Raw genomic sequence first — 16,812 nt, 5'->3', positions numbered from 1 at the left:
TAGCCCCCTACACAAGTGCCTGGAACAGTTAGGGACATCTATACTGAGTGTGCAAAATATTAGGAACACCTGCACCCCAGAATCCTTGCAGAATCTGGGTCTCAATTTCTTCAGGACTTAAAATTAATTTTTAAATCTCTCTCCTCTTCTGCACCTGCATCGTCCCCTATATGTGTGAGAGATGTAGAGTATCTAATAGGTGAAATCAATAAGGGACAGCCTTCACCTAGATTCACATGGTCGTGTCATGGAAAGCACAGGTGTTCCTAATATTTTGTAAACCCAATGTATGTCCATAAAGGCTATAAAAAGTTTAATACTGCGGACAGCCAGCTGGAAGAAGAAGCACACTGCGGTATCTAGGCTAATATTCATCTCTGTTAAAAACAAACTATTGTACAGCTCTGTGTACACCTCAGCACTAAAACAACCATGAAAGCCATTCAGGAATATGCAGTCAGTCACACATGCCGGTTCTGTGCCTCCATGGCTTTGGCTAGTGAAAGATAAGACAGGGAGGAGGAGGGGTGAGGTGAGTCAGGGCTTTCAGATCTGCTTTGTTGTGAAGCACAGGGTTTCACATTACAAAACATGGCAATCAGGCCAAATGTAGCCTTTAAAGAAAAAAAAAAAAGAGTCTCCCATGGATAATTTCTTTCCATTTGAATGACAAACTTCTACAGTCAATCCAATCCAATATCCGTGGAAAAGAAATGATGGGGATGTCAATATGATACAAACAATTAGCGTAAATAATATATAAACCATCACCTCATTATATGTGTCTGGCCCTCATTAGCGCTGCCTAAGCGGAAGACCTTGACAGGTTTCGCCCACAGAGACGGGCAATGATGCACAGTAATAGCAAACAAAGCCAGGCGAGCCTCGGGGTGTGCCCTCTCTCTGCCCATAATCCAGAGCCAAGGGACAGGATCGCTGACCGCAGAGAGGATGGAGGGGGAGGTTATAGCACTCACCACAGCAATCAACCAGTCAATCTGTGTCCACACACACACACACACACAGTCCTCTTCCTGATGGTGGCCACTCAAGGACCCAAGCTGTAGCGAGGGGGGGTAGAGAGGGAGTGAGAGAGAGAAAAAAAAAAGCAAGGTTCCTATACAATGTGTTGGACTTGCCATAATTAGAGCTTAACAGAACAGCCAAAGAGTCTAAAAATTCAAATCCAGCACTGGGTCACCTGCCACTGGGCTCAGCAAGGACACAAGTAGGGGCTTACTGAAAACCAGCTGAGTGTGGTGCAGCTGGTAAAACTGGGTTATTGTTGGAACTGCTAGTATCCCTCCCTTTACAATTCATACATTTGAATGTGATGAGAGGTATGTGTTAGGGAAAGCACTATAAGCACTCTTACTGTACACAACTGAAGGTTACCCACCACAACTGGAACTGAGATGGGACATGTCGTTCCTTATTTGTGAAGAATTAAGCACTAATCTGTAGATTTTTAGCCTAAATTCCATTCAAAATCACAATATTTAAGCCGTCTGAAAGTGGTTTAAATTGGTCTTCCATGACGCTGACAGGCCACTTTGCACTTCACTGTGGAAAATTCTTGAGTTGTATATTGTGGTTGAATCTTTGCTTAGCTTATAACTGAGCCTAAAATCAGAATCTAAACACCTAGATTTGGTGTAATCATAATCACCACAATCAGGCTTTGATCGCAATCATCCTGACCTGATATGTTTGGACTCTGGAATGATGGCTGAATGAAGACTAAGGCACAACAAACAAATGCACTGTATGTAGGCCATCCCTAAACAGCCAGTCTGCCTTTTCCTCACTTATACCCTATCATTACAGCTGGGCCTATTTATAAAGCCCATAAATTCAGCTTGCCACATTGAAAGAGCCGAGTTGCCAGGGGGTTTGTGGACTTGATGATTTTCAAACTCCCCCTTTTTGCCTCTCTCTGTCTGCTTGCACAACTCAAACATACTCCCTTGCTCTCTCACTCACTCACTCAGTCACTCACCCCCTTTCTTTTGCTTGCTCTCTCCATCTTCAGTCCGTACATCTCTACCCAACGCACGTCATTGTAAATCCACACTGTAAAGCTTGGTCAACAGCTCTCTGCAGAATGCAAAGCTATTTTTCTCCCCGTCTCTCGCCGCAGAGAGGCACGCCCCGGAGCATTCCTGTCACACTACTGGACTTACACACTGGATTATGGCACGCTACAGGCATGCAAACGTCTGTACACACACACACACACACACACACAACATGCGTTTTGGTGGTCCTGGAACTGTGTCCCATTTCTCCTCACTCACCTTGTTTCCATTCATCCCTTCCTCTGTGCTCATGCACCTACACACCTTGCTTAGCTGAGTATACAGCAGGCGATACAGCACCGATGGGGATCATCCTCAACTCGGCTATTCAAATCAGCTGTCAAGGTCAATGATGAGGAGATAAGGAGATGATGCTCTTTCAATGGTTGAGTGAATATGCAAGTTTGGATTCTATTCTCCGGAAATTATAATAACAACGCCTGAACCAAGCCAGAGGTTAACAAAAGGAAGCATGACACCTAACCCAGCCCATCCCAGTGTTCCTGAGCAGCAGTGTCAGTAAGAGCGAGGTAAAGGCATCCTCCTGATGGGCAGATTGGTAGAAAGAAACACAGGCCTCTACATGTCTGTGACTTTCTTGCCAAGCCCTCAGCAAGGAGCCCTGCGCCATACCTCATCATGTAGTAGTAAACTTCATTCGTCTCTTTGTTACGCCTTATTTCTCAACTGCTACAGGATAGTATAGTTTTGAACCCAGTGTACCTTGTCAAAAAATACAAAATCACCTAGTACTCAGTCGTCATTCTAACTGCAGTGGCCCCCATTTCTCTTCTTGTCCATGAACAAAAAAACTCTGTTATCTCCAATTGTACTAATGCCATTGGTCCAGTGATGAGTGTATCAGCAGTTTGCCTCCAGATAGTTGAGATAGCTAGTCTACTCTATGTGCTGAGGCTGCGTTTTCCAGGGCCATGGGACCGCAGGTGTCTGCGTCATTCCACAGGTAGCCTATATAGTCCTAAACCCAGTACAGCAGCTGTACATAGAGACAACGCATGCTGCTAGGGGACTAATTAGGACTCACTGTGCTGCATGCACCATACACCATAGCTCAACCTGCTCAGCTGTCCTTGTTCTGTCAAACTCAACGGCCTAAATTACTCAGATACTAAAACAAAATACAGCAAACCAACACAGCAGCCTAAGAACAGTCTAATAAGGAGTTCACATATGGTTAAAACATGGTTACATTGCACTCTGCAACTCAATCTTCACACCCAACACCAACCACAACCTCTACAAGTTCAGGTTTTGAACTAGACCTTGTCATATTAGGCAGAAAAGAAACACTAAGACTTCAATTTTTTACTCAGTTTTTTTGTGTTCAAAACAGTAAGCTAAAACAATTTTAATGTGTAGTCGGAGCCAGAAAAAAATCCAGTGTGTCAAAGTTGACTTTCATTATACTGTGTAGCCACCACTTTGACCTGCTTTCACAAACAGTTGTTGTCAGAAACCAGACAGAGTTTCCAAGTTATTTTAGAAACTCCCAACACATGCGACCCTGCAAGCACATAAGATATGATATAGGCAGGCCAGAGATGTTGACAGACACACTTCAACCTCCACAAAGTTGCTGCTTGTATCTGCAAAGCAAAAACAGCCCCCACACCTCTTTAGTCATCATCTAAAAATACAGTGCTCAGATGTAGCTTAAGCTAACCGCAAGACACTTAAGACCAAGAAATTTCACACATGACAATGTAAAAATAGGACAATGTAATTTGATCATCACCTTAACTTATTCTTTGCCAACCATGCGGTTGCCATTAAAACACATTTGAAATTAGGTTTAGATAAGCTAGCTAGCTGGCTCTGGCTGTGGTGTCAAGGCAGACAGCAGCTTGTTTTATAATCATCATATTAGGGAACAAAGGCAGTTCCTCTAATATGGTTTAGGTTGATTATCCAATAACAGCTATAGACTTGCATACTACAGTGAGCTGGACATTGCCTTTAACCAACAAACTACACCTCTAAAATCACATTAAGCCTAGTTCTAATAGGACTGACCTAAATGTGCAATTGGTGGGCTAATTAATTTCTAATAACTACACTATTGCTAAGGTTCTCAATATGTCAGCCTATTGGTTGAGAAAAGAAAGGCACTGAGCTGAACGGGAGAGCGTATTCTGAGGCCAACCTAGAATCTCCCGTCCCTTGAGATCTCTCTGAGAAATACTGGCACAGCTATGATTGAGGCAATTATCTTTTCACCCGCAGTTTCACGCAATTGCATCCGCCAGGATGTGTAGGCCAATTACAACTCAAGGCTGAGCTCCTAAAAATGGAGCAACCCCCCTCCCAAATCTCCCCTATCCTCCCCCCCTACCCTCAACCACTGTCAGCTCTGTCTGCCAGTCTGCAGTGGGGCTGCAGAGTACAAACCATCAGCCAAAGACCATATGGTCCTTTTCTTTTAAAGATGGCAGACAGGCTTTCTGTGGATTGACTGAGTGTAGGGCTGTCTGGCTGCGCTCTGCTGTGAATCAAGAAGCAGCAGCAGCGTATTCAATACGATCACAACCCCCATCTTTCATATTATTCTAACTCTAATTAACATTCCAAGTCTCACAGTAAGCTAATAAGACAAAGCAAAGTCTCTATTTATTAAATATGCTTCCTGTCTCACAATTTCAATTACTACAGTAGTTATAAGGGTCAGCTACTTTTCCATTGTCTGCAAAGAACAGCCTAGGATATCCTATATTCAAAAAAGTAAGAATGAGAGAAATGTGATATAAACCCTTTTGTCTAAAGCAGGTGCTAGTCATCAATTTCCACATTAGTCTGGCACCGAAATGCAAGCCATTCCTCTACTAAGCCTGGGTCACAACAACATGTGGCTGACAGAGCCATGGAGCGGCCTGTGTGACAGAAGGAAGTGTAAATACATTATTTCATCAAGAGGAAATGACTTGCCACATTAGGCACCGCTCTGATGCCACTGGAATAGCACAAACAGTATTGAGGCCAAAGAAAATCAAAGAAGTGGAAAGAGGAAAACAGAGAGGGAGAGGAACTTTGAAGTGAAACGCACATACGCCTAATTTTACTGTTCCTATTTGCTGTTTTACTATATGATTAGCTTTTTCCACCACCCAGACATTAGTCATGTAGCTTGAGCATGCCCCGGCAGTCCCACTCTCTTTAGTGTATGTGGAAGATTTTGGTAAGGTTTGGCCGGTGTGCTGCTGTGTGGAAGAGGCAGCTGGAGGAGGCCTACTGTAGATTTGGGCCATTTGCATAAGCCAAAGCCTACACCAACTGCCTAACTCTAACTACTGGAGTTGTTGTTGTATGGTTGCGTTCAAATGCTCTTTAAATTAATGGAGTGAGTAAAATGGGAGAGAAGGGCTGTTTCCAATTTCAAGTGTAAACCAACACCACCTCAAATTGACCCAATAAAGTCCTAGCAGGTAGATCTATTGCTTGTTTCACCTAAACCTATCATTGGCACTCATACTAGGTGTGCAACTGTCAATTTTACCCGAATAGGAGTGAACATAATAACAGTAGGATACATTTGAGAGTGTGAGATGCCGTAGTGGCTCCACACCAACTCGTCTGACTGCTTTTTCCTGGCAGGGACTGAATGGTCTGCATCAAACCCAACATTGTGCGGCTTTTCTGAATTCCAGGTGAGCCGTGCGTTGTTCACTCCAGCAAAACAACAGACAGCCCACTGACATGTTAAGTCAGTCAGTCACACCGTGCAGCAGGCCCGGCGGGGACACGGCACTGCAACAAGTTAGCCTACATTTCTCAACTCACACAGTGGATGCAAGTATGTACCACTAACCAGACAGGCGTATGAAAGCCACAGTCCCGCGTATGCTTTGATATCTACTATCAATATAATATGGTTAAAGCAGTACGATAATATTCAGCAACTACTTCACTACAACTTCCTATAACGTTACTGTCAATTCAGCCTGATATTGAGATAAAAGCAAGACTGTAGCGCAAAGAGAAATTCTCCTTTGACAACAACATAATTTTGACAAATTAGTGAAACTGCTTTCTTAAAGAACACGCTCATACAAAAAGGCAACAAACACACACAAGGAAGATATAGATATATTTTTTTTACCTTGCTCGGTTGTCTGTCTCATTGTCTCGGTGTAATCCTTCACTGCATTCCCCCGCGATTCAGCTGAGACACAAAAAAAATCAAGTCGCAGCTTTTCGGTGTCTTGCTTGTGTTTTTGCCCTTTGATTAAAACCAAAAAAAAAAAAAAATCAAGACTCAGGCAATCCCACTTGGTAACAAACAGGCTAACAACGACGGAGCCTCTCGGACAAAGCTCAGCTCTGAATGAGCCTGAACCCGGGCTGTAAAAAAAAAACCCACAGACGACTCTCTAAAAAAATCTGTACCTACCTACTTGTCATCTCTATGTGTATACTAAATAAAAAACAGTACTCGCCGAGGTGAAAGAGCTTCAAAAGTGCATCATTTCCAAGCAAACTGGATGGCTTTAGACCAGCTAACCAGCTAGCCTGTCGCTACTTCCTTTCTCTTTGCCTAAATAATAGCAGCAGCAGCCTGAGCGGTGAAAAAAAAAAAGTTGAGGAAAAAGCCGCAAGCCTGATTCTATACAATGAAGGCGCCCTGTTGCTGCGGGGCGTTTGTTGGAGCACAGCGCCCCCTGCTGGAGAACAGCGGCGGTACAATGCAGATCTGACTGAGCTTGATGGAGGAAGGCTTTTAAGGTTTCATCTGTACGTCCCACATTTGTATTTTGAGTAAGAAGTTGGGTTGTGGTTCCATTGACTTGCATGGAGTTGGGCCGGTTTTTTGAGTCATTTTGGAGCTCCGCCTCCGCCCCTAGCGGACGTTAGAGGAATTGCCGCCTGCACTTCCTTATTGGCTTGAAAATTCACCCGTGGTTTTGGCCGCTTGGGACGTCCTCGGCTGCCTGCAGGTATTAGCTCAAGTAATGCAGCTGCAGATATAAATTTTAATAATCAAATAAAAAAAAATTTAAAAAAACACTTTCTGGCTTACCTCGTTTCCACATTTCTCTATTTCTCATTCCCCCCAATAATACCACCATACTTTTCCTTGTTTCAACTTTTAAATTTTCACAACAATTTACAATTTTCACAGCAATTATTGGTTTACCTGGGGTCAAATTGACCCCAAATATAATACATGTTACTATCCTTCATAATAAATACTGTGTTTCTTTCTAAATAGTAATCACAAAAAGTACTTAAAAGTTCAAACACAAAAAAAACCCATATATTCTTTGTTCATTTTAGGTAAAACAATGAGACCTTATGTGGATTTGCATATTTTTCTATAGTTGAATACTTGATGTGTAAGGGGATGCGGGGGATTCATGTTTTATTTCAAGTGCTATGAAGATGGTCAGTAGAGAGACATGAAACAGCTGTGACCTAAACTTGGGTAGCATTTCAAACTACAATCATATTTTATAGGTTGAAATTGCTAGGGTCAATTTGACCCCAAACATAAAAGACTTTAGTTGATTTTAATATAATAAGAGGCTTAATATAAAACGCCAAAGAAGCAAAGCACAACTGTTTCAGCACTAAGACCTCTCTCAGTGTGCAACAGACTAGAACTGTGGTAATGCAAAACAAATATATATATATATATATATATTTTAAATAAAGATTCCTACAACATCAAACCTACTGGTTCGAACACAAAACCAAGAGCCCAAAATGCTGAGATGGAAATCACAAACATTGTGCATTCACTCTCTATTATTCTCATTAGACTGCCCTACAAAGGTAAACAGTAGCAACTATGTATTGTGTTTCTCAAAGATTAAACATCATGACTCTGAAGTTTAGTTTTAATTTTAACAAACATTAGACCTGTTACATTAGTCCAGTTCTGTATCAAGAATGCTTTTGTCAGGACAGGAGATGAATACAGTGAAGACGGAGATGGAGATAGAGATCCCGTCTCTCTGACTTGCTCTTATGGAGTTGCTACTCTTTAGTTTTGTACGGCAGAATATGTCTCACAAAGAATTGAAGGGTTTCATTCCAAAACACTATATCATCCTAAATGTCATCAGTCAATATTTCAAAATCACAGATGATTCTATCCTCAAAAACATAACATGTTTTGTAAGTAAAGGTCTGAAGATGACTTCTAACTTTAATAGTTACCCACAACAGACTTAACTTTAACACCAGCTGTCATTTTGTCAGAGGAGGTGTGATTGCTTTCAAGTGGTGGAAAATCTCAGTTTGGATTGAAACTCTTCAATTGTAAAGTTGCAAACCAAGTTTATTCTACCATCTAGCCTGTATCAAACAAAATTACAATCCTGAGACGATTAAAAAAACACTCTGTGGCATTTCAGTGAGTTTAGAGCAGCTTCCAGTGGTCAGACAGCGATGCTGCATGTCGCCTCCCCAGAAAGATTCAGTGTTGTTTTCTGTCCACCAGGTGTTGACTGCTCACTGCCAGGCAGGTCGGCACGCAGTCAAAATGCTTACGGGGCTGTATTCACATTGACCAACTTTTCCTTTTGGTCCATTTTTTCTTGGCGTCTTACATTTTTGTCTGTCTGTCTATTCATTCTATTATTATTAAGCCTTAAAATGTGGTTTATTGTATGTCCACTTCTCATGATAGGTGCATTTTACTACACAGTTAGGGGTTGATGTTTTGATTTCTGTTGTGCACCAATGGAGATGTGTTTGATTCACAAAGCAGTTGCCTATATTTGACTTAGTTCATACTATACAATGGGGTGACTCATAGTATAGTTTGAGTTTGAGTTTTTATTAGGGGTCTCTTTCTTCCAAGAGTCCCAAAAATGTGTGTTTTATTTTAGCAGAGTTTACCCGGTCAGTGAAGACTCACATGTCTTTCTAAATGTCTGTCTTTCAGTGATCATTGCAGTGAAAATGAAGCACATCAACTTGCTTTCTTCTTTTCTTTTCTTTTTTTTTTTTAAAAAAAAGAAGCAGACAAGTTACAGAAGGATTTTTAAGCTTCGAGACAACGGAGGTGTGGATTGTGCAAAAGAGGCTGCAGCTCAATACCAGGAAGATCTCCCTGATATTTTGTAGCTTCAGTGTTCGTCCAATCTCCAACATGAAAAACAAACTACTATTATTATTAGTTATTATTATATATTATTAATATATTATTATTGATAGTGGGAGTAATTTGATGGCTGAAGAGTTTTTTCGGGCCACAAACACAATGTTGTTTACAGCCACCAAAAGCCAGAAGTTTTCAGTTCATCGGTGGAAAAAAAAGATAAACAGTGTGGTGAGCTCTTTGCGGGCAGAGTGATGTTTGAAGTTTTATTTTCAGTGTAAGGGCGTTTTCAACAGTTACGGGTGTTGTTGACACCTCAGGATGCTGCAGCTGGATGTTTTTTTGCTCCTGTTTCATTTTAAAGTTCCTCTGCAGCATCACTTGACTTAGGTTTTACCATATGAGTTACTGATGCATGCCTGCAGTTTTATAGCTCTATATGATAGACTTACTAAAAAGGAGAAGTTGTGACAGAAATTAGCCTTAGTTTGGTTTCACGGGGGACGCCCATGTCATGCTTCATTACCATATGTAGGTCAACTGCATCACAATTATATTGCCTTTGCATTATTTATTGCATTTATTTGCAATGCTAATATTGATACAAAGCTGCATCAATATTAGCATTGCAATCTTCCACAGGCTCTGCAGGAGATCTTTTCTTCCTCTTTAATGGAGATATTATGCTAACCGAAGAGCTGTTATGATTTATCTTGAGTCAGAAGTAGAGCTGGGATGGACCTAAATGGAAGATGACAGATCCACCTGTATTTTTTTTTCATTACTGAAGAATCTGAGAAAGAAAAACAATATTTGTTAAGAGAAATATAGTTGGGGCATTGACATAATTATAGTGAGAGTTTCTTAAAGGTTTCATTCAATGTTTTTTCAGACCACAGCAGCATGCTTTTGAAGTATTTGATAAATGATAATTATAGTGCAGGGATACAAATAGAAACTAGTTTGCTGAGAGTTAGAAATCTATAATCATAGGTTTTTGGGAACTCTCCACTCTGCCCTTGAGAAGCAGCGAGTCTGGTCATGTGTTCTGGGTTCGCTCATATTCGAGAAGTGGTTTTCGTGATTTTTTTTTTTTGGTAAGTGGTAAACCTGGCATCACTTTCTAGTGCCTGAGAGATGCCTGGGTCTCGTGTGCTGGTGCTTAGTATGTTATGGGCTCATGGTTGAGTTGAAAGTGGTTCGAGCTTCACTGCTACTGCCTGCTGCATGGCCTGTGGTTAGGCTCCACTGGTGCGTAGTTAGCGGTTTACTCATGTTAAGTGGGCAGGGAGCGAATAGTGTTACTGTGGCCCAGAGGTGTGACCAAGTGATCTTCGCTCGAGTCCCAAGTCAGGCTCAAGTGTTGAGGCACAAGTCTCAAGTCAAGTCCCAAGTCTAAATGTGGAACACCAAGTCAAGTCAGAACAAATCAAGAGTCCAGTATCAATTTAATATCTGAAAGAAAACAAAATATCTAGGACTTTTCAATGCAATATGGCTTTAATAGTATAAAAACTTAGTAAGTGCATCATGAGTTTGATTTCTATAATCAGTTTTAACTTTAAATTAAATTCAATCATTCCATTCAAATTCACAAAACAGAATTTAAATTCAGTTTTCTGGTGGAACAAATCTCATCACTTTCAATCCAAGTTTACACAAACACAAGATCTTTTGTGAAGACTTTAGAAACCTTTTCAAGTCATCAAAGTACAAGTCAAGTCTCAAGTCTTCTCTTCATGCATCAAATCAAGTTTCAAGCAATTAAAATTGTGACTGGAGTCTGACTTTAGTCCAAGTCCTGTGACTGGAGTCCACACCTCTGCTGTGGCTAATCTGCTGATACTGCTACCACAGCTGGGTGTCGAGGTATGAAACCCTGATGTGCAGGGAGGGGCCCCTCTCTATCAGATTGGGAGTTCCTGTTTTTCTCTTGTTATTTCTGAGAAATATTGAGAAAAAAAAATTCTAATTTAATGATTTTGTAATGATGCCTGTGTGGCAGAGGCTCGTAAAAGTGAGTAGGCTATCTTGCCACACATCCTCCAAAACATCCTTTTGTCATCATACTCTATCGTACATCTATTATGTGTGCCATACATGTGTTGAAACAGTCCTTCCCGTATAAGTCAGCTTAAGAAAGGATATTGCAGTAGCAGTGAAAGTTGCATGATGCCCTGGGAAAATATGATCTTGATGCACCACAAAACTGATGGCATAACTAAAATCATAAATGTGAATTTTTAGTCAAATGTGCCTTTCTGAAAGAAGCAGTAGAAGCAGTAGCACTTGGCAAACAACATCTTTTGCCAAGTTTTTGTCAAATTCTAAATTTCACAATTGGACTGTCTCTTTGTAAGGTGATGGAACAACAGTGACAGCAATCTTTGTTGCATATGTGTGTGCATGTGTGTGTTGCGTGTTGTGTGTGTGTGTGTGTGTGTGTGTGTGTAGGTTTATGTGTGTGTGTGTGTGTGTATATATTTGTGTGTGTTGGATGGGTGTGGACCACTTCCCCATCAAACAAGAGCAGTAAAAATCCGTACTCAGCTTGAGTTACAATATTCACACACTCAGCATCACCACCTCTACAGTAAGTACGGTGTCCTGTCACTTCTGCAAAGCTTTGCTGTCAAAGAATTCACTTTACTGTACAGGTCAGCTAATTATGTGTAACAAATTTCATCAATTTGTCATGAGTATATTTGAATTGTTAAAACAGATTTCAGCTCAACTTTTGTGGCATTACATGCAGAACTTCATGAGTAAAGATGAATGCAATTTTTCTGCTACTGCTCACATGAAAAGTTTTACAATACTAACATGAAAATGCTCAGATTTTCACCAAAAATGGTTTTAGAGGAATAAGAAGAAAAAAAATCTGTGCAGATTTTTTATTTTTTATTTTTATGTTTTTGCCATTTGGCAATTATTTACTATTATAGTATACAGTTGTCTCTGCTGATTAGGAGCTTTAAGATAACATTTTTCATCATTCTTTTATCAAATCATATGTGTATTTCCTTCACGTATCGATTTAAAGGCCCTCTGCAGCTGCTTACTTCTTCTTCTGTTAACCACAGTTTAGCGGAGTGTGTGTGGCGCAGGAGGGAGAGATTTAAATGATGCCTTTTAAATTGACTGACGCACGCTGATGAGGGAGCGCACAGCACAGTCATAATGAGCACCAGGGGATTTTATGTTGTGTGATCGTTGTGAACATTATTCCTGTGATTTGTACATAGATGCTGTATTGATGTTGCTCTTATTTTATCACTTCTCAGGTGTGTGTTGTCCACTAGCAGAGCTCCAGTGGTAAGAGTGTGATAGCCTGTTTGAGAACAGGAGTTCCACACTAATTCCAGTGCAGCTCATACCAGCTAAGCTTTTTCTAGCCGGACCCATCCAACTTGAGATCATCCCAGTCCGCTTCTGTCCCACCACAGCCAGTCCCGTCTCCACCAACCCAGCCTTTACTATGAATATCTTCTCCTCTCTCAGCCCGCCCTCCTCCTGCCCCAACTTGTACCATTCCCCCAGTTACTACGGCAACAACAGCATCTCAAACGCCACCACCGCAGACAGCATCAACTATGTGATCCTGCAGCATTACAACCACACTGGCCGCCTGCAGAACAGAACCATTTCAAGCAACCAGAACCACATCACTGTCACCATGGGCATCTTCCTGTTGTTCAGTGTTTTCATCATCCTGGAGAACCTCCTGGTGCTGATAGCTGTTGTCTCCCGCATCTGCCACAGCCGGCGCTGGGTGTACGTCTGCATCGCCAACATCACCCTCAGTGACCTCCTCACCGGCGCTGCCTACGTGGTCAACATCTGCATGTCTGGCAGCCAGACGTTCCGCCTCAGCCCCGAGCTCTGGCTCTTCAGGGAAGGCACGCTCTTCGTGGCCCTGGCCGCATCCATATTCAGTCTTCTGCTGATTGCCGTGGAGCGCTACACCACCATGATAAAGCCGCTGCAGCAGAAGTCAACCGGGAAATCCTACTGCCGCATCTACGGCTTGGTGGTGCTCTGCTGGGTTTTGGCGCTGGTGGTCGGCTTCCTCCCCTTGCTAGGGTGGAACTGCATGTGCAGCCTGGAGGATTGCTCCACCCTCCTCCCTCTCTACTCTAAGACCTACATCTTCTTCTCCCTCATCATCTTCTTCATCATCCTCCTGGCCATCGGAGTGCTCTATGGTCTCATCTACAGGCACGTACACACGACACAGCTGGACTTCCAGCGCAGTCGCAAACGCTCCCTGGCTCTCCTCAAAACTGTCATCTCCATTGTAGGGGTCTTCATGCTCTGCTGGGGGCCTCTGTTCCTGCTCTTACTGGTGGACTTCTTCTGCACCTCCCGCCAGTGTGCCCCTCTGTTCAGCGCTGACTTGGTCATTTGCCTGGCGGTCCTCAACTCTGGCCTGAACCCCATCATCTACGCCCTGGGCAGCAGCGAGCTGAGGAAGGCCATCGCCGGCCTGCTGTGCTGCTGCTGCCTGAAGGTCGGCCTCTGCAGCCCGGACACCTTCCTGTCCAAGGAGACCAGCAGCACCTCGGAGAGCCGGAGGGACAGCCTGAGGAACAGTTTCAGTAAGGTCAGGAATCTGAGCGTGGCCTCCCCGCCCTCGACTCCACGCAAGAGTCGCAACGCCCCAAAAAAATACAGACTCAGTTCCACCACCACCTGCCTGTCAGTTTCAAGTGGTTAAACCACAGCGTGCTCCCCGCCCAAACAAACAGGACCTGTGCGCACCGATACACATCTACTGGTTTCCTCTGAGTTTTGGTTTGAATGTATAATGATTTGTCATACAACTGATGATTACACAGTCATAAAATACAGAAAAAAAATTTGACTTTTTCCTAGAGGTTACAATAATACTGTGGATAGAAGAAATGCCATATTTGTCTTATTTTTTTAGCCTTACCAGCCATTTATTTTCTTTATGCATTTCAGCATTTTATTGTATAGTTTCTGTTTACTGAGTTACACTGTACTTGTTGTTATATGCTGTAAATTTATGTTTTAGGTTTTGAAACTGCTATTTACAGGAGTTAATGTATATATACAGTATAAGAGGAGTCACAGACATGTACAATGCAAATGTCTGTTTCAATATTGTGTTGTAACAATTTTTTCTAAGCCCGATGTTTGTTTGTTTTTTTACAGAACTGAATATAAATAAAGTTTATTTTACTTTAACAAAGAATAAATGTTTTTTTTTACCGTAATAACTATACTACCACCACTTTCCTCTGGAGGGAGACATATTATCATAGGCATGGACTGGCTTCTGTGTGGAGACCAACTGATTCAAAGTGCTTTTGTCTTTTCCCAGTCTGAAAAGGAAATATTGTACTGAACTCTGCATGTGTGATGAATAGCTTTCTAATTTTAACAGATGCTGCAGTGAACAGAGGTAGATTTACCATATCCCACCACAGTAAACTGACATCTTCTAATCTCTGCCTAAAACAATATTTTTGTTCATTCAGCGGTTTAGTACAGGATTTGCGAACCAGTCGTGTGAGTAACTGTGCCTGAGGGAAAATGTTTATTTTCTTTACTTTTGAAGGCTCTTCTCCTCTGACAGACCTACACTATCGCCAGGTTGCATAACAGACTCCTCAAGAGGCCTTTTGCAGGCTGCTCTCCCTCCCTGCTTTCTGACAGACTGAGTGATTGAAGTTCAGTACAGAGAGGGTGAGGGCTGGGACTGCAGCCCCAAGGGCATACACAGCCACGGCTTATTGATAAATTCATTATGACTGTCTGGCAGGATAGATAGATAAGGTTCAGCAGGTAGTATCCACCCCTAAGTCATATAGGCTACTGTACTGTACTTAAACGTCTGCATCCTGGAACAACCTGTTTTATCTCGACTCGAGAATATCGGAGGGACTTTCACAAAAGAAACCCAAGAACAGTCTAAAACTTTCAATAAGCAGACAGTATGCAAAGTTGGTTTCTCTGGCACAGTTTCACATTTGAATTCATTATAGAGACACTGTAAAAAGAAGCTTGAAGATTGATTTTATTTTTAGAGAGATAAACATCTAATTTGAAGGAATAGTTTCCACTTTAAAAATTCTAATATTGTCTCCTTTCTGGGTTAACTCTAGAAATAGCAATCTAGCCAATATCAAAGCTTAAAGGAATTAACCATTTAGATAAAGTATCATGAAGGATCCAGAGAACAGTTAGTTGCCAGCTGGCATCAAGGCCTTTTACATACTCAAAATGAACAATACACTTTAAGAGTTTTCGTTTGTCATGCATCAGTGTCTTTTTTCCTACCTCAGGCAGTGATGAGTTAAACCAGACATGTTTTTTTTTCCACGTGAAACTCACACAGTCAGCCATGAAAATAAGAGCATGAGAGAGGAAATGATGGAAATGATTGATGCATGATATTAGACTGTGGTTGATGGAGGATTGGTTATTACAAATTACAGGAGACGGATTGGCACCTAACTGATAGAGGTCTGTGTGTGTTCTCTCTCTCTCTCTCTCTCTCTCTGTGTGTGTGTGTGTGTGTGTGTGTGAGTCATGATCACAAACCCATGCTAATGATAAAAAAGATTAGCCGAAGGAAGAAATGAATTAAAAGAAAAAATCCCTATTCCTAAGAAAGAATTTGCAATCAATTATTCAAAATGCTTTAAATGATGAAAGCATTCCTATATACAATATACAGTATGTCTACCTTGAGTTCAGTTATTAAAAATATGCCGGAATTTGTCATTTGTGCCAAATTCCTGTACATTTACTGTAACTGGCGTTCAAAGTGAATCTGATCTTGATGAGTAGATGATTCATATCCTGACTTTTTCACTTGTTTATTTTATGCCTCCTATGCCCCTCCTATGGATAAGGAGCCAGGGAGAGGGAGCTACCACTGACTGTTGAGATGAACCCCTGCTCTGGCAGCCGCTCAGGCATCAGGCAGGCATTCCTGTTGGTGACGTGTGTGAGCTGCACGGGCTCGTCAGCGCCGGCTGCAAGGAGGAAATGAGGCGTTGAGGTGAGAGGAGAAGAACGTCGCTTTTATCCCTTTTACCTGGAATGGCCGCCCACGCAGCTGAGATGATTGTATTGTGCCATACAGCCGCTAAAGTACACACACACACACACACACACACACACACACACACACAAAGGTATAGGCCTACACGCACACGTACACACACACGCACACACATTTCATAGTATCGCTATATACAGTATGACAATGAAGCAACTTGACTTTGCATACACACACGCATACACACACAAATGCAAATGTTCACACACATATATACAGACATAAAGATGCAGAAAAACACACGCACACGCACACACACACACACACACACACACACACACCTACACACACTCATACACACACATGCACATAACCACACACACCTACACATTTAAAACCAGTCTCTACAGTCATTTGTGAGGTTTCTCCAAAGTAATCGCGCCCTTGTGAGAAGTTCTGAGGCCAGCTCTCCTCAAAATCTTTTCCTGTTTTTTTTTGTGGTTATGGAAGCAAACAAGTCATTGCTAGTTTTGTGTATTTGTCTGTGTGTGTTTGTGTGTGTGTGTGTGTGTGTGTGTGTGTGTGTTTCCCCTTCCCCACTCATGAATTCCTGCATCTTTACGGTTAAGAGTAGGGGATAA

At 41.9% G+C, this 16,812-nt stretch overlaps 2 protein-coding genes across 10 annotated transcripts in view; one reads left to right on the top strand and one right to left on the bottom strand.

Annotated features, from left to right (window-relative positions):
* Window positions 1-6,617, bottom strand: part of LOC139933344 (myosin IXB) — a 62,659-nt gene extending 56,042 nt beyond the window's left edge. For 8 of the 9 annotated variants that reach the window (XR_013505078.1, XM_078285471.1, XM_078285473.1 and 5 more), the window contains exon 1: window positions 6,193-6,617. The gene's annotated coding sequence lies outside the window, so the exon portion shown is untranslated. The remainder of the gene's footprint in view (window positions 1-6,192) is intronic. The other variant, XM_078285472.1, reaches the window with a different exon arrangement.
* A 5,082-nt stretch (window positions 6,618-11,699) lies between these two features.
* s1pr4 (sphingosine-1-phosphate receptor 4) lies at window positions 11,700-14,288 on the top strand. The gene is made up of 2 exons (XM_071927411.2): window positions 11,700-11,731; window positions 12,423-14,288. Exon 2 carries the CDS (start codon window positions 12,617-12,619, stop codon window positions 13,853-13,855), a length of 1,239 nt encoding a protein of 412 aa, XP_071783512.1. The 5' UTR covers window positions 11,700-11,731; window positions 12,423-12,616; the 3' UTR covers window positions 13,856-14,288.
* The last annotated feature ends 2,524 nt before the right edge of the window (window positions 14,289-16,812 follow it).

Source organism: Centroberyx gerrardi, chromosome 9, assembly GCF_048128805.1.
Source record: "Centroberyx gerrardi isolate f3 chromosome 9, fCenGer3.hap1.cur.20231027, whole genome shotgun sequence".
Classification (NCBI taxonomy): domain Eukaryota; kingdom Metazoa; phylum Chordata; class Actinopteri; order Beryciformes; family Berycidae; genus Centroberyx; species Centroberyx gerrardi.
The sequence above is the reverse complement of the archived record's forward strand: the minus strand, read 5'-3'. Positions and strand labels throughout refer to the sequence as shown.

Bases quoted from the DNA above. Each gene is read 5' to 3' on its own strand.
- s1pr4 (XM_071927411.2), top strand. From the start codon at position 12,617: ATGAATATCTTCTCCTCTCTCAGCCCGCCCTCCTCCTGCCCCAACTTG.